This window comes from Suncus etruscus, chromosome 8 (assembly GCF_024139225.1).
Source record: "Suncus etruscus isolate mSunEtr1 chromosome 8, mSunEtr1.pri.cur, whole genome shotgun sequence".
Taxonomy (NCBI): domain Eukaryota; kingdom Metazoa; phylum Chordata; class Mammalia; order Eulipotyphla; family Soricidae; genus Suncus; species Suncus etruscus.
In genome coordinates, this window is record NC_064855.1 from 51510907 (window position 1) to 51536039 (window position 25133).

General features: G+C 33.9%; 1 protein-coding gene across 1 annotated transcript in view; it reads left to right on the forward strand.

Moving 5' to 3' along the window:
- Window positions 1–25133, forward strand: part of NBEA (neurobeachin) — a 697365-nt gene that overhangs the window by 93823 nt on the left and 578409 nt on the right. The window contains exons 2-6 of the mRNA XM_049778738.1: window positions 9512–9743; window positions 12940–13040; window positions 13280–13375; window positions 16352–16473; window positions 18888–19014. Coding sequence (XP_049634695.1) covers window positions 9512–9743; window positions 12940–13040; window positions 13280–13375; window positions 16352–16473; window positions 18888–19014 — 678 coding nt within the window. The remainder of the gene's footprint in view (window positions 1–9511; window positions 9744–12939; window positions 13041–13279; window positions 13376–16351; window positions 16474–18887; window positions 19015–25133) is intronic.

The following is a 25133-nucleotide window of genomic DNA, read 5'->3' on the forward strand; positions in this document are numbered from 1 at the left end:
ATTTTTTTTCTGTGTGTTGTTGTGGGGTTCATTGGTTAGAAATAGTGGGCAGCCGTGAAGCGAAGCGCTGTGCTCTTCTGCGGCCTCTAGGGACAGTTTTTTACTCACTGATGTTTCTTAGTTTCTTGGCCTCAGTAGATCCAGGAAGCAGTTTTTTTGGGGGTGTCCTCCAGAGCCCTCTGTGGAGAACTTGAGGGATTCAGAATAGACATAGAACCAAACAAAGCCTAGAGCTCCCTTCAAGTTATCACAGTAATCAAGAACACCACAGGGAAGGACCTGCACAGACACAGGTCTCAGCTCTCTGCATAGCGACTCCCACAGCAGTCTTTATTCACTGATGTTTATTGGTTTCTTGACCTCAGTAGATCCAGGACACAGTTTTTTTGGGGGTGCCCTCTAAATTTTGTTTTTGACCATACCCAGTGTGCTCAGGACTTAATCCTGATTCTGTTCTCAGGGATCATTCCTGGTGGATTCAGGGGACCAGATAGGTGATGGAGATTGAACTTGATTGCTTTGTGTAAGGCATTCATCTTAGCCTTGAATATCTCTGTAGTCCCCAAACCTGATATTTTTATAGAGTGAATATTAAATGTTTTTTTCTGTTAATAAATTTTGTACTTCTGACTTCATAGCAAGGAACTTAGTTATATTTTCTAATGTTCAAGAAATATTAAGACCTTTAATCTCCTACTTATGTATGACTTTGGTCAGATACTTGATCTCATTTATATCACTTTTATATCTTAAGAAATTTATACTTCTTTATAATATTGTTAGAGAATTGTTTACAGGTAATTTATTTCCTCTTAATCTTATGTTTAAATTGTTATATATTAAACTATTAATGCAGCTGACACAGGTTCAATTCTTGGTATTCTGTAAGGTCCTCAGAACACTTACAGGAGTGATTCCTGAGCCCAGAGCTAGGAATAAGCCCTGATTGTTCTTGGCTGTCCTCCCTTACCGCCAAGCCTATTTTCATTCTGTCTGCCTTTCATTCTGTTATTGGTATCTTTTGTAATGGCTTTCAGCTATACCAGAGCAAACTAATAAAGATACTTAGCTCAATATAAAAAAATATCAATATTTGCCCATTTTAGTTTGTAGTGAGTATATGGATTTACTAAGAAGCTCAGAGACATAAACTTTATTTCTCCTGTTACTTCTCTTCTTTTAGTATTCTTATCATTGATTTTTGAAACCTTTATGTTCTTCAATGTGGTTCACTTAAAGAGATACTCTTCTGAATAACCTGCCACTGATCTAGAAGGCGCATAATAGTAAGTCAGTGAAATTGGATATTACTAAGTGGTCATTTAAAAAAGACAAAAATTATATTTGAATTGATCATAAGGGATATGCAGCTAACATATAAAAATGTACATTTCAGATATTTAGCCATTGCTGAAAGTTACCATATTTTCCGGCGTATAAGACGACTTTTGAAATTAAAAAAAAGTAGCTGAAAATCGGGGGTCATCTTATACGCCGAGTATATCCCAAAAAATATTTTGATATGCCACTAAACAAAAATCGTCTGGATATTGCCATCAAACGAATTTCCAACTCGATCCTGCACCTATCACTACAAGGCTGCTCGGACTGCCTTTCTAACTCAGCCAATCCAAGCAGGCTTTTGATGCATGCAAATTAGACAATGTTCTGTACCGAATCTACACTGTCAAAAGCCTGCTCAAATCTGCCAAAGTCAGAGAGGAAGTCTATGACAGTATAACCCTTGAACCTTTGCTTGTTGTGATTGGCTCACTATTGTACATACAGTTGCAGCACAGGAACGTTCTGTCTTATACAGCGAATATAGGCATAACCCTATGTTTTAACTGTAAAATTAGGGGGTCGTCTTATATGCCGGAAATACGGTAGATTTTATTTATTTTTTAATGATTTTTATTGAAACTATGCTGAGAAATGTCATAACAATGTTAGTGAATGAGGGATGTAGAAGGTCTGTCTTAAATACAGGTGGGGGTGTGTGGAGGGAAGAGATGGGAACATTGGTGATGGGAAGGTTGCATGGTGAAGGGGGGGCTTTCTTGGTATGACTGAAACAATTATGTTTGTAATCACAGTGTTTAAATAAAGAAATGATAAAAAAAATAGAAGTCACTCCTTGCAGGCTCAGAGAACCATATGGGATGCCAGGAATCGAACCTAGGTCTGTCTCAGATCTGCAGCATTCAAGGTAGATGCCCTACTGCTGTGCTATCTCTCCAGCCCCTAAGGAAAAAAAATTTTTTTATTGAGATTAATGTGAATTACAACTCTTCACAGTTGTGTTTAAGATACATATTGACATTGAATTGGGCAATTCTCACCACCTGTGTTGACCTCCCTCTGCCCCTGTTCCCATCATGCATCCCATACCTCCACCCATAGTCCCCTGGACTGCTGGTATAAAGGTCTCTTTTGTGTATAGATGTTATAGTTTGGGTCTCTTGATTCTGTTGTTGATTTTGGGTTGAGATTTAGGTCTGATCATTTTTTATTTCCACTAAATGTTCATGGAACTACTTTCCCCTGGTACCATCCACCATTTTCCACTCAGTTTATGAGGTAGAACAAGATTATTCACGTTCCATTGTTCTATTGAAAAGAAAAAGACAAAATAAAATAAGAAAGAAAAAAAAAAAAGCAGAAGGATGGTGGTTCAAAACCCGGCATCCCATATGGTCCCTTGAGCCTGCCAGGAGCGATTTCTGAGCAGAGAGCCAGGAGTAACCCCTGAGTGCTGCTAGGTGTGACCCAAAAAACAAAAAACAAAAAAAAAAAAAAAAAAAAAAAGACTTTTCTTCTGGAATTCATACTAAGCAGAACCAGAACAGGCAAAGAAAATTAATAAAAGAAATATGAATTTAAAAAAAGGAAGTAGACACACCAAGAAGTATAAGTATTAAGGAATTAAACACATAGAAAATATAAATATCTCTATTAAGTCTTTTGAGATAGTCTTGGGTTGGGATGAGGTCTAGGGCACATTTTTTTCTACACCATGGTCTTATTGAGACTGAGAAATGGTTCGCAGCAGTAAGGGATCAAGTAGTGTCCTCATGCTGGGGGTCCTTCTAGTGCTGCTGAATCTGGTAGCATACCACAGTCCATGTTTGGGCGATTTGTGTCAGATAAAGGGCCACATAAAATGAGTAGGTAGGAGTGGTGATTACAGCGTCTTACCTGGCCAAGAGATGTGGGACTGTGAGGGTGTTCTTTCACTTTGGGAGCTGGATAGCAGCTTGTTGGGAGTTCCTAAGGAGTTAAGAACTGAGGGTAAAGAGTTGGTAAATAAGGAGAGATAAAGAATCAGGATTGAGGGTGGGAGAGGATAAAAGAAGTTCTTAAATGAGGGGAGGGAGGGATAATATATGAGAGGGGCTATATACAATATAGGCATGACTTGTTTAAAATATAGATTAAGTAAGCATAGAGCAGTTCCCTGTATACAAACTCATCCCACTTATAGACAAACATTAGAGATCTATTCGTAGGTTGTAGTGTAGGCCGTACCCTTATGGGATGGGTCGGAGTGCTTAAGAAATAATCGAATTAAGAAAAAATGTATAAATAAAAATAGCCTATGAATAAAAAAAGAAAAATAAAGATAGAAAAAATAAATAAATTGATTCAGTATATCGGAGGGGAATGGTTTTCCCAGTTTCTTGGTGCTTATTGATGGCATGTGTGAACTGTGCTAAATGAAGCTTTCAGGATTAGATTGTGCATGGAGTATTTTAGGATAAACATAATTTTCATGACTAGAGCACTATGCAATATGGTAGTGAGCAGTATAAGAGGAGTTTACCTTATGTAGTATCGTCCACTGTGTCTTGTGCATCAAGATTCCTTTCCCGGGAAGAAGCTGACAGTGTAGGTATTATGCTATAAAAGTACCATAGCTTGAATTGAAAAAGAAGGAGAGAAAAAAGGAAAAAAAGAAGAAAAAAAGGGAAAGGATAGTAGTAATTTGCAAAAACATACTCAATGAGTAGGTCCTGTAATGTAAATTTATGGGGTTCAATTGTCTATTCAGTGGTCTAGCGTTAGGTCATAGTAGAAGACATAATCAAAAGGAAATGGGTATATTGAAGTATTTTATCAAGACATTGTCATAGTGAGCAAAATTAGGGTGTCCAACCTGTATCTCCAAGAACCTCTGTGGATAAAAAAGTTGGAGTTATTTTATGCATAATAAAATTAAGGCATTAAAACATACTGATAGTAAGCACTGGAGTGGGAGCCCTGGCTTCCAATTATGTTCTGCACTGGATTCTGTGGATGAAGATATTAGAACATTATTGTAGGCCTTTATAGTTGTTGGTTATCTAGGTTGATTCCACGTTTTCGCTATTGTGCTGATCGCTGCAATGTATAGTGGTGTGCATACAGACTTTAGGATGGATGCCTTTCTATCCTGGGGATAGATACCTAGGAACACGTTTGCTGGGTTTTATGGCAGCTCAACTCTTGAGTTTACTGAGAACCCTCCATACTGTTTTCCATAGGGGCTGGACAGGCAGCTTCCCACTAGCAGTAGATGAGAGTTCCTTTCTTACTGCATCCCCACCAACAGAGATTGGTCCCAGTATTTTTTATGTGTGCCATCCTCATTGTTGTAAGATGGTGCCTCATTGGCCATCTGTTGGTCTTCCTCAGAGAAGTGTCTATTCATTTCTTTGCCCCATTTTTATGTTTTATATATATATATAATATATATAATATATATAATATATATAATATATATATATATATATTAGGTTTTAGGGAGCTAACTTGTCTGAATGCTTTGTATATCAAAGATATCAGACCTTTATCTGATTGTTGAGTGCAAGGATTTTTTTCCCTTTCCATTAGCTGTTTGCAAGTTTTTACCTTGTTTTTCTTTTGCTGTATAGAAACTTAGTTTAATGTAGTCCCATTTATTTAGGTTTGATGCTATAGCCCTTGCCTTTGGCATTCTATTATTGAAGGTTTAAGTCTTGGATTGTTTTGCCTATGTTTTCCTCAATGAACTTTATAGCTTTGGGTTTGATTTCAAGATTTCAAAATTTAATCCATTTTGAGTTGACTTTTATGTAAGGTGTGAGGTATGTTTCAATCTTTAATTTCTTGCAGGTGTTATCCAGTTTTTCCAACACCATTTGTTGAAGAGACTGTTCATTTCAAGTTCTTGGCTTCTTTGTCAAATATATATATTTGGGCCATATATTTGGGGATAGATCATTGTATAGTCTATACTGACCCATTGGTCTGACACTCTGTCTTTTTTCCAGTACCAAGCTGTTTAGATCACTATGGCTTTATAGTGAAGCTTCAAGTTAGGTAAGGATGCCACCCAATTTCTTGTTTCTCAATATGGATTTGGCTAACCTAAGTCTTTTGTGGTTCCACACAAACTTTATAATTGATTGATATAAGTCCTAAAAAATAATGTCTCGGGACTAGATTGGTGGCGCTAGAGGTAAGGCATCTGCCTTGCAAGTGCTAGCTTAGGATGGACCGTGGTTCGATCCCCTGGCATCCCATATGGTCCTCCCAAGCCAGGAGTGATTTCTGAGCGTATAGTCAGGAGTAACCTGTGAACATCAACAGTTGTGGCCCAAACACCCCCTCCCCAAATCTGAATTTGGATAGGGATTGCATTGAATCTATATAGTAGTTTAAGTAAGATGGTTATTTTGATGATGATGGTTCTTTCTACCCATGAGCATGGGAAGTTTTTTTCAATTTTAGGTCCTCTTCAGTTTTTTTCTGAAGCATTTTGAAGTTTTCATGGTATAGGTCGTTTACCTCTCTTGTTAGGTTGATTCCTAGGTACATGGTATTTTTAGGTACTATTCTTTTGTTTGTTTTTTTGGGTCATACCCGGCAGCGCTCAGGAGTTACTCCTGGCTCTAAGCTCAGAAATCGATCTAGGCAGGCCTGGGCATTCCCAAATGGGATGCCGGGATTTGAACCACTGTCCTTCTGCATACAAGGCAAATGCCCTTCCTTCATGCTTTCTCTCTGTCCCCTACGTACTATTTTAAATGGGATGGAATCCTTTATCTCTTTCTCCTCTACTTCATCATTTGTGTAGAGGAATGCTACTGTCTGTTGTGTATTGACTTTGTAGCCAGCCACTTTGCTGTATTGTTTATTGTTTCTAGAATCTTTTCTATGGACTCTTTAGAGTTTTCGATGTATATCATCATATCATATGCAAATAGAGATAGTTAGTTTGACTTCCTCTTTCCCTATTTGTATTCCTTTGATTCCCTTTTCTTACCTGATTGCTAATGTTAGGACTTCTAAAACTATGTGAAATAAGAATGAAACCTCACCTTAGTGGAAATGTTTTCAGATTTTTGCTGTTAAGGATATTGTTGGTTGTGTTATTATTATTTTTTAAATATATAGCTGTAACTATCTTGAGAAAAGTTTCTTCAAACCCTATTTTGTTGAGTATTTTCATCATGAATGGTGTTGGTTGATGTCAAATGCCTTCTCTGCATTGATTGATATTATTGTGTGGATTTTGTCTTATTGTTGTTGTGGTGTATCATGTTGATTGATTTGCATATGTTGAACCATCCCTGCATCCCTGGTAGGAAACCGACTTGGTCATGGTATATAATCTTTTTGATATATTGTTGGATTCAGTTTGCTAAAATTTTGTTATGATTTTTGCATCCATGTTCATTAGTGAGATTGGTCTGTAGTTCTCTTTATGGCATATTTGTAAGCTTTGGGAATGAGCATGATATTAGCCTCATAAAAGGAATTAGGTAGGATTCCTTTCTTTTCAATATTTTGGATGAGCCTGAGGATCAATGGTAGTAATTCCTGTCTGAATATTTAATAGAATTTACTCCCCCCAATTCATCTCTCTCTGTCTGTCTGTCTGTCTGTCTGTCTGTCTGTCTGTCTGTCTGTCTGTCTGTCTCTCTCTCTCTCTCTCTTGCTCTCTCCCTCCTCTCTCCTTTTGGACTACTAAATGTTTTGGTATTAATCTACTATGGTCTATTGTATTTGGCAATTTTTTCACCTCTTGGATTTATACAGGTACCTCTGGAAAGAGGGTGATAAAATTTTCTGCTCTTATTTCCCTCACTACTTATTCTTCTCCTTTCCCTTTTTCTTCCCCTTTTGGTATTCCTATAAGTTGTAGGTTATTTCTTTTGTCTTTGTTCATTAAATCTCTTACATTTTCTTCCAATGTTTGTCTCTATTTTCTTTATTGACTTTTTTTTTATTGTTGCTGACTTGTATTTTGCCTTCAAGTTCATCCATGCATTTCTCTATATGTGATTTTGTTACTGTGTCTTGCTAGCATCTTTTTTAGTACCCTTGGTTCCGTTCATATGGACTCTCTCATCTTTTGATAGAATTCTTCTTTGAGTTGTATCAATTGTTTGTCTATGGATTTCTTAATTTCTTTGGTTAGTGATTCTTTGAATTCCATTGCTAAGAAACTAATAGCTGATTTTAGGTCCTCATCTATTAAATCCTTACATTTTGGAGGACTAAAAATCTGTTTGATTTCTCTCCCTATCCCCAACTGCTGGTGTCTTTCTTTCTGCAGTGTTCTTTGCATACAGTGGGTAGTGGGTGGGATGCTGGAATTTCAGGGTGGATTTTTTTTTTAAATTGGTCTGTTTGATTGTGATGGTGATGGCGGGGCGAAAGTTAGGTTTTAAATTAGTTGTTTTGTGATGCTTGATATTTGGTCAGGGCATTTTCAGTGTAAAACTTGGGCAATCGCTAAGCTTAACTGACTATTACCTATAACTGTAAAACTGTTCTTTCGTGAGATTTTATTGCTTATACGTACTTGTATAAAGAAACATTTACTGATTCTTGAGTTCTTCATCTTTGTACATCTTATGTGCTGTGATTACTTTGATTCCTTATCTGTAAAATAAAGACAATACCAGTTTATCATAAATAGTAACATAAGATTGTTATATGTAAAGCATTTAGAATAGTATTAAATGTCATGTAAGTTAGTCATCATATTAATGGTCATTTGTTCATAGTTATGAACACTATTGAGAGAAAATTCTACTTCTTGAATCTAACTTCTTGTCCCTAATTATATTTTTATATATCCTCTCATATCTTTTATAATTTATGTCATTTATAAGTCTTCTTTACAGACATTTTTGGAGTAAGAGAAGTATACATATATTTATATATCTATTTCTGTAATTTACTAGAGCTCTAGAAATATATGTTTAGTTTCTTGAACAGTGAGTTCTAGTCTTTAGTAAATAAACTATTTGCTAAATGATGGTATTAATAAATGACTGAGTTTGTCAGATATTTTATATTTAATATAGTCTCTAGCAAGTAAACTGTTTGATAAATGAAGGCATGAATAAATGACTTCAAATTTGTTAGATATTTTATATTTAAATTCTTTTTAGATTAAGATAACTAGTGTGTCAGTGTTCTATAAGGATAGGACCTGTAATAAATAGTGATTTATGGATGATTTAATCAGTCAAGAATAAAAATGTAAATTTAGTCTAAGTGAATTTGTCTTACATCATACTTGATCTATTTAGGGATAATGAAAGCATTACTCATTTGGAATAATTCCACAAGTAGAATAAGCTGCGATTACATCAATTGTCTTTACCAATCATATATCTTAAAAAACTTAGTTGTATTCATGGACTACTCCTCGCTGTATAATCAGGAATCATTCATGATGGTATTTGGGGAATATCTGGGGTTCTAAGGATTGACTGGGCTAGTTATATAAAAGGCAAGCACACTACGTACTATATTATTGCCCTGCCTCCTTAGAACATTTTAATTCTACCATTTCAACCTTTATTATATGTTTGCTTTGTCAGTTTTATATTTTCTAATTTTTAGGATTAGTAGTCTCTTTTTCTGTTACTTTTTTTTGTGAGAGAAATAAAAAGAAAGAAATCATATTTTATAATTTCTCTGTCGTAAACTGCATTTTCCAATGTTTCTGGCTTACCAAGCAGTGCTCAGGTGAATCAGGTCACTCCCATTTTATATTGGGTCATCTAGACAGGATGCTGCCCACATTCCATGGACTTGGAGATGTCATGTTACTCAGTCCTGTTGGAGTTGGCACAGCCTGGGCTATACCTGAGGTCTTGTGATGGCCTCCAGAGAAAGGTACATGCACAACTAGGCCTCCAACAGTGTTCAAATCCCTGTGTTATTTCCCTTATCACGATTAAAAATTTTAAACACCAAATTCCCTTTTTAGGAATTTTAGGAGTTCACTTAATAATCAGGTATGTTTAGTTCTTCCAGATTTGCAAGTACCCTTTCTCATTTTAAAATTAACTTTCCTTTTTACTAGTTTTTATTCAAGCATCTTTTACTTATATGTACCTTTTACTTTTTGTCATCTTAATTAGTTTTAGACTAGAAGACTTGAAAATTTGTAGAGTATTTGTTAAGTTTGAATGCATGAGAATAACCTCTTAAGTCAACATTATTGTTTCTTTTCATTTATTTTTAGTTGGTTGGTGGAGAATTTGACCTGGAGATGAACTTTATTATCCAAGATGCTGAGAGTATAACATGTATGACAGAGCTTTTGGAGCACTGTGATGTGACATGTCAAGCTGAAATATGGAGCATGTTTACAGCCATTCTACGAAAAAGTGTTCGGAATTTACAGACTAGCACAGAAGTTGGACTGATTGAACAAGTATTACTGAAAATGAGTGCTGTAGATGACATGATAGCAGGTATGAGGCTCTGTTAGTATAGTTTAAATGTTTATTCTCACATTGTTGTAGATTTGTTGAATCTACTTGACTTAAGATGGATGAATAGCCATGAATGGAAAATATGCCTTATCAGGAGACTGACAAATAGAAGGTGAACTTTTATTAGACAAACATGATCTCTAGTTGTACTTTTCTTAGTTTTAGAAAATCATAGAATAAATGCTGTTAAATATATCTGAAAAATAAACATTTCTGTGTAGTATTTAATATTTATATAAGTTTTCATAATACATTACACGTTATAGTTAATTATAACGAGCAGTTTGCCAGTTTATCTGAATTTCTACTCTTTAGCCAGATCTGTATGGAATTATGACAAGAGGTACATTTAGTGCCTTGGGAGAAGCATAACATTTTTTTAAAGTGAATTTTTTGCTTTTGATATAGAACAACATACAAATATAATCTCAAATGAAAGACATTAGACTATTGCATGAAATTTTAAAGTAAGTTGTTAATTTTTTAGTATGTTCTGTTATTTTCAAATAATAATTTTGAATACTTGACTCTTCATCATCATTCCTATATCTGCCTGAATATTTATCTTCCTCTTTGATTAGATGACTTGATAGAAATTTTTTGAAAGATGGGTTCAGAGCAACAGTATTTCCAAAATATATTTTTGAGTTTAAATTTTTGACTCTTTGGCCACAACTCATTAGCATGTTTCTTCTGTGATTCATAATTTGAAATTTAAAAATTTACAAGCTTTAATCTAATTATAATATTCTATCCACTCATTTAAAGTAGTTTTGAGAGGCTGGAGAGGAATTTAGGTATGAATGCAGTTGACCCTTGTTTGATCATAGGCACCACATATAATGTGGGTGATCTCTGCACAGAAAGTCAGGAGTATGCTCTAAGCATTGCCAAGTGACCAACCTTACAAAACAAACAAACTAACAAAAAAAAAAACATAAAACAGTAGTTTAGATACCAGAGACTGTTAGAAATTTTGACATTCATTTGTTGAATTTTAGGCTTAATTGAACAAAGCTTAAACCAAAAAAAAAAAATCCCCTTTTTTAATTAAAAAAAAAACTCTGATAATTTTAATCCAAATTCCTAATTGACATACTTATTAAATTCCTATTTTATCGTATTTGTCATATAAGTGTATCTTAGAATGACATATTCATAATCAAAATTTTATTATAGTGATTGCATATCTATTTTGGCCATAAGAGAAACTCAGTTAATTCTTATTGAAAATTTCTATTTGAAATGTTTTAAATGTTTTGAAGCTTTGAGAATTGTAGCTACTAAACTGTATATAAATTGATCTAGATAGATTGTTGTAACTATTTCACCTTATTTATCACCAAATATATTTGATAGTTTAGAAAACACACATTATCATATATTTATATCACTAATGTAATGATTGCCTTATAAATGTTTTAGAAATGGAAGAAGTGCAAGTACTCAGATAACTAATTTCTTGTAAGGAACAATTGATGGAGGTACTGCACAGAAAGTTTAGAGATAAAAATCAGGCATGAGAGACATATTAATATGTAACATTTCTTTGGTGATTTTTTAAAAAAAAATTATAATAATAATCTTTATTTTGACCAAAGTGGATTACATCTTTCACAGTAATATTTTAGGTACATATTGACATTGAATTCCCACCACCAAAGTTGTCCTCCCTCCACACCCGTTCCCAGCATGCATCCCATATTCCCCTCTCTTACCCCTCTGGCTTCAAGTATAAGTGGTCCCCTCTGTGTCTAGCTTGTTGTAGATAGGATATCGATTCTGTTGTCGTTGGATTGGGTTTGGTGTTTAAGTCTGATCGTTTTTATTACTACTTAGTTATCATACAACTGTCTGGTCTTGGTACCCTCCATTATTTACCCCTCAATTTGAAAGGCGGAATTAGATGGTTCAAGTTATGTGATTCTGTTTGAGGAAAAGAAAAAAATAAAATGGGGGTAAAAATAAAACAAGCAAAAAATGGGAGGAGTCCTTCTAGAGGCTTTAAATATTAATTTGAGAGAAGAAAGGGAAAAAGGAAGAGAAACACATCAACAATACAAAAAGAAAAATCAAACAAAAAATCCAAAATGCACCACAGAAATAAAGACAACCACCACACAATAACCATGGTCCTGAAATAAAAACAAAACAAAGCACAAAAAATGAAAACAACAACAGCAACAATAGCAAACCTACCCAAATTATTATGTGCTGCTTTTTTCTTCTTTCTGCATAGGCACAGTAAATTTTGGGGAATTTTTTTTTTTTTGTGAAGCGATAAAGTTTTTATCGAAATTTATTCAGAAAGTTGTGAGAGGAGAGAAGGGGAAGTGAGAGTGCAGGACAAACATAGGTTTCTCTAGAGTGCAAAAAGGCAAGCAATGAAACATGGACAAGCAAGTTTGAAGAGCAAGCCTCTTACTTGGTGATTAAATAAACACATTAAAATAGATTAAACACATTAAAACACCTTAGGTAAACACATTAAAATAATGAATAGTATTAGCAATGCATTTAAATGGGCACTTCTACTTAGATATTGGCTGGTAAGACTGATGGCTCTGGAGTGAATACTGCCTTGCTTGAATTGAGTCTATAATTTCTGAAAAGTATTTCTAGGCAATGTGATTAAGTTGTGTTCTTCATATATTGGCAATCTAAATTTTATAGATTTATAAACCACAGGGAATAATAATGGACAAGGAATAAAAAATAAAAATCATTATTTGATAAGCAAGGAACATTTCAAGAGTTAGTTTATTGAACTTACATAATTTAAACAAAAATTAAAATAAACCTTTTTATTGAAAGTAGATAATTTGTAGTATTACATCATTGTACCTTTGAATATTTTACTCTCATTTCCTGCTTACAGCACATTTGTATCTCTTTATAATGTGTACTTTATAGATTCTGACTTCTTCATAATTACTAAAAATTATCTGGAGTGGTAGATCTAATGAGGAGAAATCTCAAAACTTGTGTAGCATTTTATTATCTAATGACTAAAAATATTGATGAGCACATTTATTTACAAGTATATATACATATAATAGAAATACATATGTAAAGAACAATGATAATTGTTAACATTTGCTTGTTCAACTAATATATTATCTTGACTGATGGCAGCTCACACTAGAGTTCAGAATAACTTTGTTTTCCTTTGAAGATCTTCTAGTTGATATGTTGGGGGTTCTTGCCAGCTACAGCATCACTGTCAAGGAGTTGAAGCTTTTGTTCAGCATGCTTCGAGGAGAAAGTGGAATCTGGGTAAGCTGTGGTCAGAGGGAAGAGGTGTTCAGTATCAGTTCATTAATACTTAATGTTTAACAGTTTGTCTCTAGAGAGCTATACATTTGAATTTTTAATAGAAATTGTTCCCTCAAAGAGTTTAGCAGAGGGCTTAAAATTAATTTTTCTCCAGCTAGAAAACAGTCTAGTGGATAATGTGGTATATTAGGTATTATTGCTAAATTTCTGAAGTGATCTTTATTTTCTTATTTCCACAGCCAAGACATGCAGTAAAATTATTGTCAGTTCTTAATCAGATGCCACAGAGACATGGTCCTGATACTTTTTTCAATTTCCCTGGTTGTAGTGCTGCGGTGAGTTTTAAGTACTGTGTTTATGTTGTCACTTAAAGTTAATTTAAATATAATTAAATTCACCAATATTAAAAGTACAGGTTTATGTATTATGAATCACTGTGCGTAGTAGAACTTGAAAGAATTATATTACTCTGCTAAATTTTTCTGCTCATCGTTGCAACCTATCCCTCTCTAATTGTCACACCTAGATTCTTATAATTTTGCCTTCTCTCATGTTTCATATCAGTAAGCATCATGTAGTATGTAGTCTTTTCGATCAGATTTCTGAAATTAGATCTACAGTACTTAGTGCTTATGTATGTTGTGCCTTGTCAGTAGTTTGTTCTGAGTGGCAGTGCCTTAGCTATGCCCAAATCCTCTAGTTAATGGACACTTGAATTTTTAGTATTTGAATATTATAAATAAAACTGATAAGAAAATCAAAACACAGATTTTATTTATATATATGTATATGTATATGCATACATATATAATTATATATATACATACATGTATGCACATATAATTTTTTTGTTGTTGATATGTGGCTTGAGCAATACCAGTCTTGCTCAGATCTTATTCTTAATGGTGCCTGGGAAATCATATGTTACATGGCATAGGAAATAGGGTCAATGGGATGCAAGGCAAGCACCTTAATTCCTGTGTTATCTTTTTAGCCCAGGCATATATTAATGTCTGTTTTTATTTTTCGAAAATTTTGGCTTTGGCCATTCTACTCTTATGGTCAGGTGATACTCAAGGCAGGGCTCAGTGGACTTATGGGATGGGAAACTGAGAATTGAACCCTGTTTAGCTGCATGCAAGTACTCAGGATGATACACTGGGTATTAATTCCCTTAGAGAAGTCGGGGGTCATTCTTGTTTTTAAATTTGAGCATTTAAATTTCTGTATATTCTTTTTTTTTTTTTTTTTTTTTTTTTTTTGGTATTTGGGCCACACCTGGCGGTACTCAGGGGTTACTCCTGGCTGTCTGCTCAGAAATAGCTCCTGGCAGGCATGGGAACCATATGGGACACCGGGATTCAAACCAACCACCTTTGGTCCTGGATCGGCTGCTTGCAAGGCAAACACTGCTGTGCTATCTCTCCGGGCCCAAATTTCTGACTAGTGTTGTGTGTGTGTATTTATTGAATTTAACTTTATATTTTTGTGTTTGTATTATTATCTTTTTGTTATTTATTTTGTTATTTATCTGGGGGTAAAAATTGATCTTTGATATGTATTTGTCAAATGTTTTCTCCCAGCCGGTGTCCAATCTATTTGCTTAACACTGCTTTTTGAATCAAAAAGGTTTTTAATTTTGGTGAAGTAAAATTAATGATTTTTCTTTATGGCATTTATAATCTACATAATAAATCTGATGTTATATTTTTTCTCTTAACGAGTTCTGGGTTTTATTTTTGTGTGAATTAAAAAAAATAATGTCAAGGGGTCGGTGAGGTGGCACTAGAGGTAAGGTGTCTGCCTTGCAAGTGCTAGCCAAGGAAGGACCGCGGTTCGATCTCCTGGTGTCCCATATTGTCCCCTCAAGCCAGGGGCAATTTCTGAGCGCTTAGCCAGGAGTAACCCCTGAGCATCAAATGGGTGTGGCCAGAAAAAAAATAATGTCAAGGAAAGTTGGAAATTAGGTATTTTTTTAACATGGGGATTTTAATTTTTAATAATCCTTTGTTGATCAGGAAATTATTTGCTTATTGATTACCTTGGAACTTTTCTCAAAATTTTGGTTTGGTTGTTTTTTTTTTAATCTTGTAATTCTTTATTGAATTACTAACTTTATCCCCATAAGCATTCCATATCAATATTTTGGTCATTGTGATTTTTACTGGCATATAGATATACAATTAGTTGACTTTTAAAATGTTGGCCCTAATATACTGTATCCTTGTCAAACTTAATTTTCTTAGCAGTTACCCCTCCCTCCCTTCTTCTGCCCTCCCTCCTCTTCCTTTTTCTTCCCTCCCCCTCCCTCCCTTCCTCCTTACCTCCCTCCTTCGCTCCCTCCCTCCTTCCCTCCTTCCTTCTTTCCCTCCCTCCCTCCCTCCTCCCTCCCTCCCTCCCTCCCTCCTCCCTCCCTCCTCCCTCCCTCCCTCCCTCCCTCCTTCCCTCCTCCCTCCTTCCCTCCTCCCTCCCTCCCTCCCTCCCTCCCTCCCTCCCTCCCTCCCTCCCTCCCCCCTCCCTCCCTCCCTCCCTCCCTCCCTCCCTCCCTCCCTTCCTTCCTTCCTTCCTTCCTTCCTTCCTTCCTTCCTTCCTTCCTTCCTTCCTTCCTTCCTTCCTTCCTTCCTCTTCCTCCCTCTTTTCTTCCTTTCTGTGAATAAAAAAATGTTTACTTCTTTACAAACAGTATGCCTTCCTTTAATATTGTCTCTTTGCAGTAGTTAGACTTTCAGGCATCTTTTTAGTAACAACATTGACTATTCTCAGTCTTAGGGAAGCATTAAGTATTTCACCATGAAGTATGTTGCTAGCAGATTTTAACATGTTTAACATGTGAACATTTAACATGTTCTGTGTTATTTGAGGACTTAGTTTTGATTTCAGATTATTGTAGTTTATAAATCATTAATATATTGATAACAGTTTTACACTTGTCAGATTTCTTTTTCCTTTTCTTTCTTTGTCTTTGGATCTCTATTTTGTTTGATTTGGGGCCATACCCAGCTGTGTTCTAGGATCACTCGTGGTGGCTTGAGAACCATATAGGGTGCTGTGGATCAAACCCAGTTCAACCATGTGCAAGGCTAGATCACTGCCTGCTTGATGTATTATCTCATTATTTTCTTTATTATACTATTAAAATGTGTGGATTATTTATTAATAATTTTAACATAATATATGCATATTATTTAAATGAGTTTGTTTTAATTTTAAAATATTAGTACTTTTACTTTTTTTAACCTGTAAAATCTGTGTTTGCTTATGCACAATCATATTTTAATATTGTTATTGCATTTTTTTTCAATATCTTTCAGGCAATTGCATTGCCTCCCATTGCAAAGTGGCCTTATCAGAATGGCTTTACCTTAAACACTTGGTTTCGTATGGATCCATTAAATAACATTAATGTTGATAAGGATAAACCTTATCTTTATTGGTAAGTAAACAATATATTTGATTTGAGAAATTTTGTAATTTGGTAGGTAAGTAACAGCCCAAGATAAAAGAGATAGATATAGAAAATACCCGTTAAAAGTATAAAGAGCGTTTATATTTATAATTTGCTGTTGGCATCTTGCTTTGTTTCTTTTTATTTCAGTTAAAGTTCAGAAGTTTATGATTATAGGACTTCTCTTTTCTATATACTTAAATAAAATTTTTGTTGTGGGGGCCGAAGAGATATCATGGAAGTAGGATGTTTGCCTGGCATACAGAAGGACAATGGTTTGAATCCTGGCATCTCATAAGGTTCCCCAAGCCTGCTAGGAGCGATTTCTGAGCATAGAGCCAGGAGTAACCCCTGAACGCTGCCGAGTATGACCCAAAAAACAAAAAAACAAACAAACAAAAAGATTTTTTTTGTGTTTTTTACTGAATATATTGATCAAGAAATGAATAAAACAACTAATCTTTTGCTTTACCTTCTTTGTCCTATAAGCATGATTTTGTATGTTACAGAAACTAAACATATTTATGTATGTTTCAAAAACAATAATGATCCTTTGGGAATTATAATTAAATACATGTATTACTTTATGATAACTAATGGAATGGGCTAATGAACTTAATAGTGTATAGACTTGTTAATACTGAATAAAAACATGAAGTTTTGTTGGACTGACCTATGATATAGTCAACACCTGAAACATATTTTATTAAAAACAAATATTAAACATTAATATTAATAAATATTAATATATTATAAATTAATTTATTAATAAATTAATAAATATTAATAAAACTAAATATCAATATGTTTATATCAAAACAAAAAAGAATGAAAATGAAATCTATAAAGGCATTTTCTAATTTCTAGTGAAATATTTTTCTTGTCTTAGCTTTATTGTAGCCATAGAATGTGTAATATATATAATATGGAAAATTTGGATTTTACTTTGGTTACTTTTAGTTTTGGCCCATATCCCTACAGAAGGGTTTATTTATTTATTTTTTTTTTTACTACAGTGTTAGGGTAATCATCATTCATGCTGATAGTTTAGCCCTATATTCTTCCTGTATGCAGAGCATGCACTTCATCCTGTTAAACGACTGTCTCTCTGACTTCAGAAGACTTTCACCATCTGTAGGATCAATGAAGTTTGTAGTTAGCAAAAAACTATGAGTACTTAAATTTACTGTCAAAATTACAGATTTTTTTTTTTGACTGTGTAGGAGTCAGTGTCCTTTTTTTCAAGAGCTAGTCATTAGGTGGTTTAAGTGCTTTCACGTAACAATTCATGTACTACATCTAGTATTCTGAAAAATACTGCTTGTGTTTATGTTCTCTCTTTGCTTACTATTTATGCTATGTTTTGGGGGATCCAGTTATAAAATATGAATAATAATCTATCATATAAAATACTGAGTGAGAGAATAATACTTAATGTACATTAGGTATAGTCTGTGACTCTGAAATGTGACTAAAATCAGTTTCAGTACTAATATTAGCTATTAAAATTAAATAGTAATAATACTAAAAACTATTGGCTATAAGTAACTTGAATGCTATATAAATAATAATGAGAAGGAAGCTTTCAGCCATTAATGTTTTTCAGTATTGTGTTTTGGGAAATAATGTATTTATTTGAATAGTATCTTCATTTAGTAAGCATTTTTAAATGTGATTGGATATAAAACTAGGATTAGATAAAATAGGTGTAGTTCATAGTCTACATATTTTTCATTTTTGATTAAAATTTACTGATTAAATTAACTATTATAAAATGACTATTTAAAATGTATTTTCTAAGTTTAAGTAGAATTAGGGAGGAAATTATTTTTGTAAACATTACATATATTAATGAGTTGCTCTTTTTTCTGAGAAATTTTTATTTTTATTTTTACCACAGTGGATTAAAAATCTTTTACAGTAATATTTTAGGTACATAGTGACATTGAATCAGGGGTATTCCCTCCACCAATGTTGCCCCGTCCACCCCTGTTCCCAGCATGCATCCCGTATCCCCTTCCTTTACTCCCTGGGCTGCTAGTATAAGTGGTCCCCTCTGTGTCTAGTTTTATCTTTTCTAAACCCACATAGACATTAATGGTAGATGAAATCAATTTGACCATTATATTTTATATATTTGTGAATTTTAAATTGAAATTGTTTTCTAGTCTTCTATTTCCAAAATTTAATTTCATATATTCAATTTACCTAAACTTTCTGTTTTAATCTTTTGTTATACTCCTTATATGTATCTTTATATATAATGTCTAAGTATAATATGTATTATATGATATGTAAAAACAAGTCTAATGTCTTATATGGATGTTTTCTATAATGTAATCAGCTTTATATATCTTATTCTTGTCATCAAGATATTATGTAAGATTTGGTTGTTTTTGCAGTTTTCGCACTAGTAAAGGTGTTGGTTATTCTGCTCATTTTGTTGGCAACTGTCTAATAGTCACATCACTGAAGTCCAAAGGAAAAGGTTTTCAGCACTGTGTAAAATACGACTTTCAACCACGCAAGGTATGTATGCATATATTTTTCAATAGAGAATAACATAAAATACCTTATGTAATATTCCTTATTGTTGTCTTATGACTTCTAATACTTTTCTCTTAACTGTCTGCACTATTTAACTACTTTTCTATTATTTAAAATGTGGCATTTAATTTCTCCTTGCTACTTATATAGAATTTATTTAATAATATTTATTGAGTATTTGATTAAGTACCTGCAGTAACTACCATAATTCTTAAGGCATTTGAGATATATTAGCACCATAGCTTTTATAAAGATTATATTTTGGGGCTTCTTATTTGGTATAATGATTATCATTCTGTTTATTTCTAGAATATTCTCACATTCTCATATTTTTCTGGGTTATCAAGTTTGAAATAAGTAAACATTAGAAATGTTATCATCTCCAGTCTGATGTCCACTTATGTTATTATGTCCTCTTTTTAGAGTAAGAGAGCTGTCATCATCATAATTCATGCTGGTCAGCTTTTTGTCATTCCTTCTTATTTTTATACCAATTTCATCTCCAATTTTTTTAAATACTAAATATGTTTCTTTTTACTATTTAACTGTTGTTTGAATTTTTTATATTGTTATCTCTTCATTTTGGAACTTTAGTTGCTTTTCTTTTAAATTAACTGAATTAACTTTTTTACCATGTATTTTGCTCAAACCAACCACTTTATTCTAACTCCAAAATACATTAGGACTTTTATAATTTGAATTTTGTTTTATACTCTTATTCCTTAATTCCTATAAAATGCAACAAATTTACATTTGATCCTTTTGTCTTTTTCAAATGGCCAATTTGGCATGAAATATTTTTATTGTTTTTCTCATTTGTTGCTTTTAGCCTAAAGTCCTTTCTGTCTGCAACTTTATACTATACCATTTCCATGAAACCTTTATTCAGTTTTCCATGCTTTCACATATTATCTCTCTTAAAGCATTTTATTTCAGTATTTTATAGCAATAGTTTCTATTATACCATTATTTATTTGTGTATTATATAGTAACTACTGAGGTTGTACTAGGTATTGGATTTTTTATTCTCTCAAATTCCACTATAGAGTATTTACTTAGTATAATATCAATATTTTATGTTGAATAAATGAGTAAAGTATGAAAACATGCCTTTTGCATATTTTATTTCACAAGGCAATAAAGTTCATTCAAGTGAGCAGTTTTATTCTTTGGACAGTTTAATCACCCAGTAGTGTGTGATAATCAGATATTTTGGTTAATAAAATGAGAAAGAGCGTATTGGACTTGTGGCCAGTGCCTTTTTCAATGTATGTCAGTTAAGAAACTTTTCCACATCTCTGTAAAGGGTAAGATAATTATAATCATAATGGCCAAATAGTAAAGTTTCTTATATTTAAAATATAAAGGGCTTTATATGTAGATAGTACTGGTATTTTTTTAATTCAACAAAAATGTATACTGCAAATTAAGTTGAGCTTTGGTCTTGTAGAGAAGTAGAGCATTATATTAGAATATTAGGAAATATTTACACTTTTTGAGACAGTGCTTTTTATAGACTTACTAGAAAAACTTACTTGGAATGCTTGAAATTGAAACCTTATATGTTCTTTCCTACCCTAAAATTTGTACATAATATACATAATATTATACATAACATTGTACATATTGTACATAATATTATAATTTGTTTATATCAGAGTTATATCTAGCTATACATTTGCTGTAGTTATATAATATTTATATCTTTAATACTTCAGTAAAAATATTAAATATTTTAATAATTATGTCAAATGAAGTCTATAGGCAAACTTTTATTTAGTTTTGAATTGGTAGAAATATTAAATTATATTACCCTTTTCCTTTTCTTTCCCTTTCTCCTGTCCCCTTTCTCCCTTCTCTTTTATTAATCCATTTCATCTTCTTTTCTCATCTTCTTTCCAGGTTTTTTTTTTTTTTTGCCTTTTTTCCAAACCTAATTTGAATTAAGAAGTACAGCCAGACTGTAGAATCACATACACCACAGGAACTAATTTTTTGTTTGTTTTTTTTTGGGGGGCACACCCATTTGATGCTCAGGGATTACTCCTGGCTAAGCGCTCAGAAATCACCCCTGGCTTGGGGGCACCATATGGGACGCTGGGGGATCGAACCGTGGTCCTTCCTTGGCTAGCGCTTGCAAGGCAGACACCTTACCTCTAGCGCCACCTCGCTGGCCCCAGGAACTAATTTTTGTATGCATATATTTCATGCATTGCGGACTTACATATAATTAACTTTCTTTCCCCTAAGACAAATGTAAAACATCCAGACCTAGTAATCCAGAGAAAATATACTTGAGAATGATTCCACTAATGCTAATAGTCTTGAATATCATTATCTGGAGGTTTTGTGAATTTCTGCTTCATCAATAATGCTAGCTTCAAGGCATGGAATGTTGATCTACTGTTAATAATTTAGCCCATGAAATATATGTTTGCTTAATATCTACAGGAATGGGAAAGGTCAGATTAAATGTATTCTTAATTTTATTTGTTTTTGGTTATACCTGGTAGTGTTTAGGAATTATTCTTGGCTCCTTGCCTCTGGCTCATTCCTAACAGGAGCTTTGGGAACGATATATAGTGATGGGAGTCCAATTAAGGTTCAGTGTTCAAGTCCAGATCCTTAACCTCTGTACTATTTATTTGACTCTGGAATTTTTTTTGGCCATGCCTGTCTATATTCAGAGGTTACTTCTGGCTCTGTATTCAGGATTAACTCTTGGCAGGGCTCAGGGGACCATATGGGAAGCTGATGATTGAACCTGGGTTGGCTGCATGCAAGGCAAGCTCTATATTGGCTGTAATATCAATCCAGCCATTGAATTACAGTTTTTTTAAATGTACTGTACAGATAATGGGTAATAAGAAAGCATAGAAAAATGTAGAGGCTTATAATTATTTTATTCTAATCAAATTTTTTTCTAAGAAAAAATAGTTTTATTAGCAATTGATATAGGTAATTTTTCTCACTAGTCATGTTTGGAAAAGCATGGTTTAAAAATGCATAAAAATGAGATTAAGATTTTCATTAATCAATAGAATTTTTAAATTGAAATATAAAATAAAACACTATTTTCCAATTTTTCTCTGTTTCTACTTTTCCTCTCAATACGTTTTCTATAAGGCTCTGATCTTGGTAGGCTGGAGTGATAGCACAGCGGTTAGGGTGCTTGTCTTGCATGTGATCGACCCTGGGTTAGTCCATTGCATCCCGTATGGGTTCCTGAGCCTGCCAGGAGTGATTCCTGAGCACAGAGCAAGGAGTAAAACCCCTGAGCAATACCAGGTGTGGCCCCAAATCCAGAAAACCCAAGGTATTGATCTCAGGGCTAGAGGGAATATTGGAGTTAATTAAGGTCTTGTTTTACCTGTAGGATCCCTGAGTACAAATCAGGAGTAAACTCTGTGTACCACTTTTGTGTGGGGCTTAACAAGCAAGCAAATAAAGTAAGACAAATAAAACAGCAAAACCAAAAGAAACACAAAAACTAAAACCCCTATATATCCATATGTTTTCATTTCCAATAACTCTATATTAATGTCTCTAAGGGATATTGGCATAAACACCAGAAATTTAAGTCTGTGAAAATAGATAGACATAATTAGCATATTGGGCCATAGCGATTGTACATTAGCAGGGCATTTGCCTTGCACGTGGCCTGAGACTGATCTGCAGACTGATATGGTCTCCCGAGTCTGCCAGGAGTGACTTCTGAATGCAGAGCCAGGAGTAACTTCTGAGCACGCTGGGTATGGTCCAACTCCCCCATTTAAAAAAGGCACATTAACTGGTATGTATCAAATATTCGATAATGTCAGGTGCTTGATATTTGTATAAATACTGTGTTATGTATTTCTGGTAATTTTTTTAAACTTTGTGAACCACAGTTCACAAAAGTTGCTCATCATATAGTTGTTTCAGGTAAACAGTGTTACACCTCCATCCACTGGTGTGACCTTTCCCCCATTAATGTCTCATTTTTCCCTCCCCCAAGACTGTTCCCTTAGCAGGCACAAAATAGTTATATATTGCTTTTTTACAACAAAATGGTAAATGGAATTTTCAAAAATAGTTAAGGAAAAGAAAATTTGTGAACATCATTTTATTTCACTATGTTGTGAACATCATTGAGGATTTAATGAGCAGTTTGATGCTAGTTGATGAGCTATTATTATGCGATTCTTTTATTTGTTCTTGGTGATGTCCTTTGAGATCTGATTTTTGAGATGTTTTGAATTATTAAGATAAATGAAGAACTCAGTATATATATCAGTATGCATGTATTGTTTCTAAATTTACTCTTATTATTTCCTTTAGTTAAAAAATATCTATTTAAGGGGCTGGAGCAGTGGCGCAGTGGTAGGATGTTCACCTTGCCTGCAACTGACCTAGGATGGATCGAGGTTCAATCCCCCTGGCTTCCCATATGGTCCCCCAAGCCAGGAGCGAAATCTGAATGCATAGTCAGGATTAACCCTTGAGCATCACTGGGTGTGGCCCAAATACCAAAAAAAAAAAAAAAACCACACCCCAAATCCCCAAAAAACATTTCAAAAATGTCTATTTAAAAATTGGGCTCTTTTGAGAGAGAGAAAAAAAATATCTGCCATGGGGCAGACAGGGTAAATGTCATAAGGGGGAGGTTGGGATGGAAAATAGGGATATTGATGGAGGGAATATACAGTAGTGAGGGATATTCTACATTGTATGACAAACTCAGACATGTACAACTTTGTCACTCTATCTCATGGTGATTCAGATAAAATATTTATTAAAAATTGGTTCTATTGGGACCGGAGAGATAGCATGGAGGTAAGGCATTTGCCTTTCATGCAGAAGGTCATCGATTCGAATCCCGGCGTCCCATATGGTCCCCCTTGCCTGCCAGGAGCAATTTCTGAGCATGGAGCCAGGAATAACCCCTGAGCACTGCCGGGTGTGACCCAAAAGCCACACCAAAAAAAAAAAAATTGGTTCTATTAATAGAAAAAGTCATTTATTTCTGTTACATGTAGAATGTATTTTGGTGTACATTTATTTGCTTAATTTTTAACATTTTTTATGTGCTGCCCAAAAGCAAACTCAGTAGCTCTTAACATAATTATCTGGTTAATTAACTGGATAAACTAACTATTATATTAAGTTAATGATACCACTATCCATCTAAGTGAAAAATTACACTCTGCTTTTCTTTATCAGTGCCTCCAGTAAGTTCTGTTAACTGGTCTCTAACCACCCCATTAAGAAAATATACGTCTTTGTCTTAATATTATTTTATTTTTTTTAAAATCTGAACCTTTGCCTTTATTTTCTATGGAAGATGTTTACATCTCTATTTCCATCTATGTTATGCAAAACCCAAAACCAAAATAAAGGCTTACTGTTTTTGGTACCCTGCAGACGACTTTACAATCTGGACTTTGTCAGTTTTTCCTTTCTCTTTCTTTCTTTCTTTCTTTCTTTCTTTCTTTCTTTCTTTCTTTCTTTCTTTCTTTCTTTCTTTCTTTCTTTCTTTCTTTCTTTCTTTCTTTCTTTCTTTCTTTCTTTCTTTCTTTCTTTCTTTCTTTCTTTCTTTCTTTCTTTCTTTCTTTCTTTCTTTCTTTCTTTCTTTCTTTCTTTCTTTCTTTCTTTCTTTCTTTCTTTCTTTCTTTCTTTCTTTCTTTCTTCTTTCTTTCTTTCTTTCTTTCTTTCTTTCTTTCTTTCTTTCTTTCTTTCTTTCTTTCTTTCTTTCTTTCTTTCTTTCTTTCTTTCTTTCTTTCTTTCTTTCTTTCTTTCTTTCTTTCTTTTCTTTCTTTCTTTCTTTCTTTCTTTCTTTCTTTCTTTCTTTCTTTCTTTCTTTCCTTCCTTCTTCCTTCCTTCCTTCCTTCCTTCCTTCCTTCCTTCCTTCCTTCCTTCCTTCCTTCCTTCCTTCCTTCCTTCCTTCCTTCCTTCCTTCCTTCCTTCCTTCCTTCCTTCCTTCCTTCCTTCCTTCTTTCTTTCTTTCTTTCTTTCTTCTTTCTTCCTTCCTTCCTTCCTTCCTTCCTTCCTTCCTTCCTTCCTTCCTTCCTTCCTTCCTTCCTTCCTTCCTTCCTTCCTTCCTTCCTTCCTTCCTTCCTTCC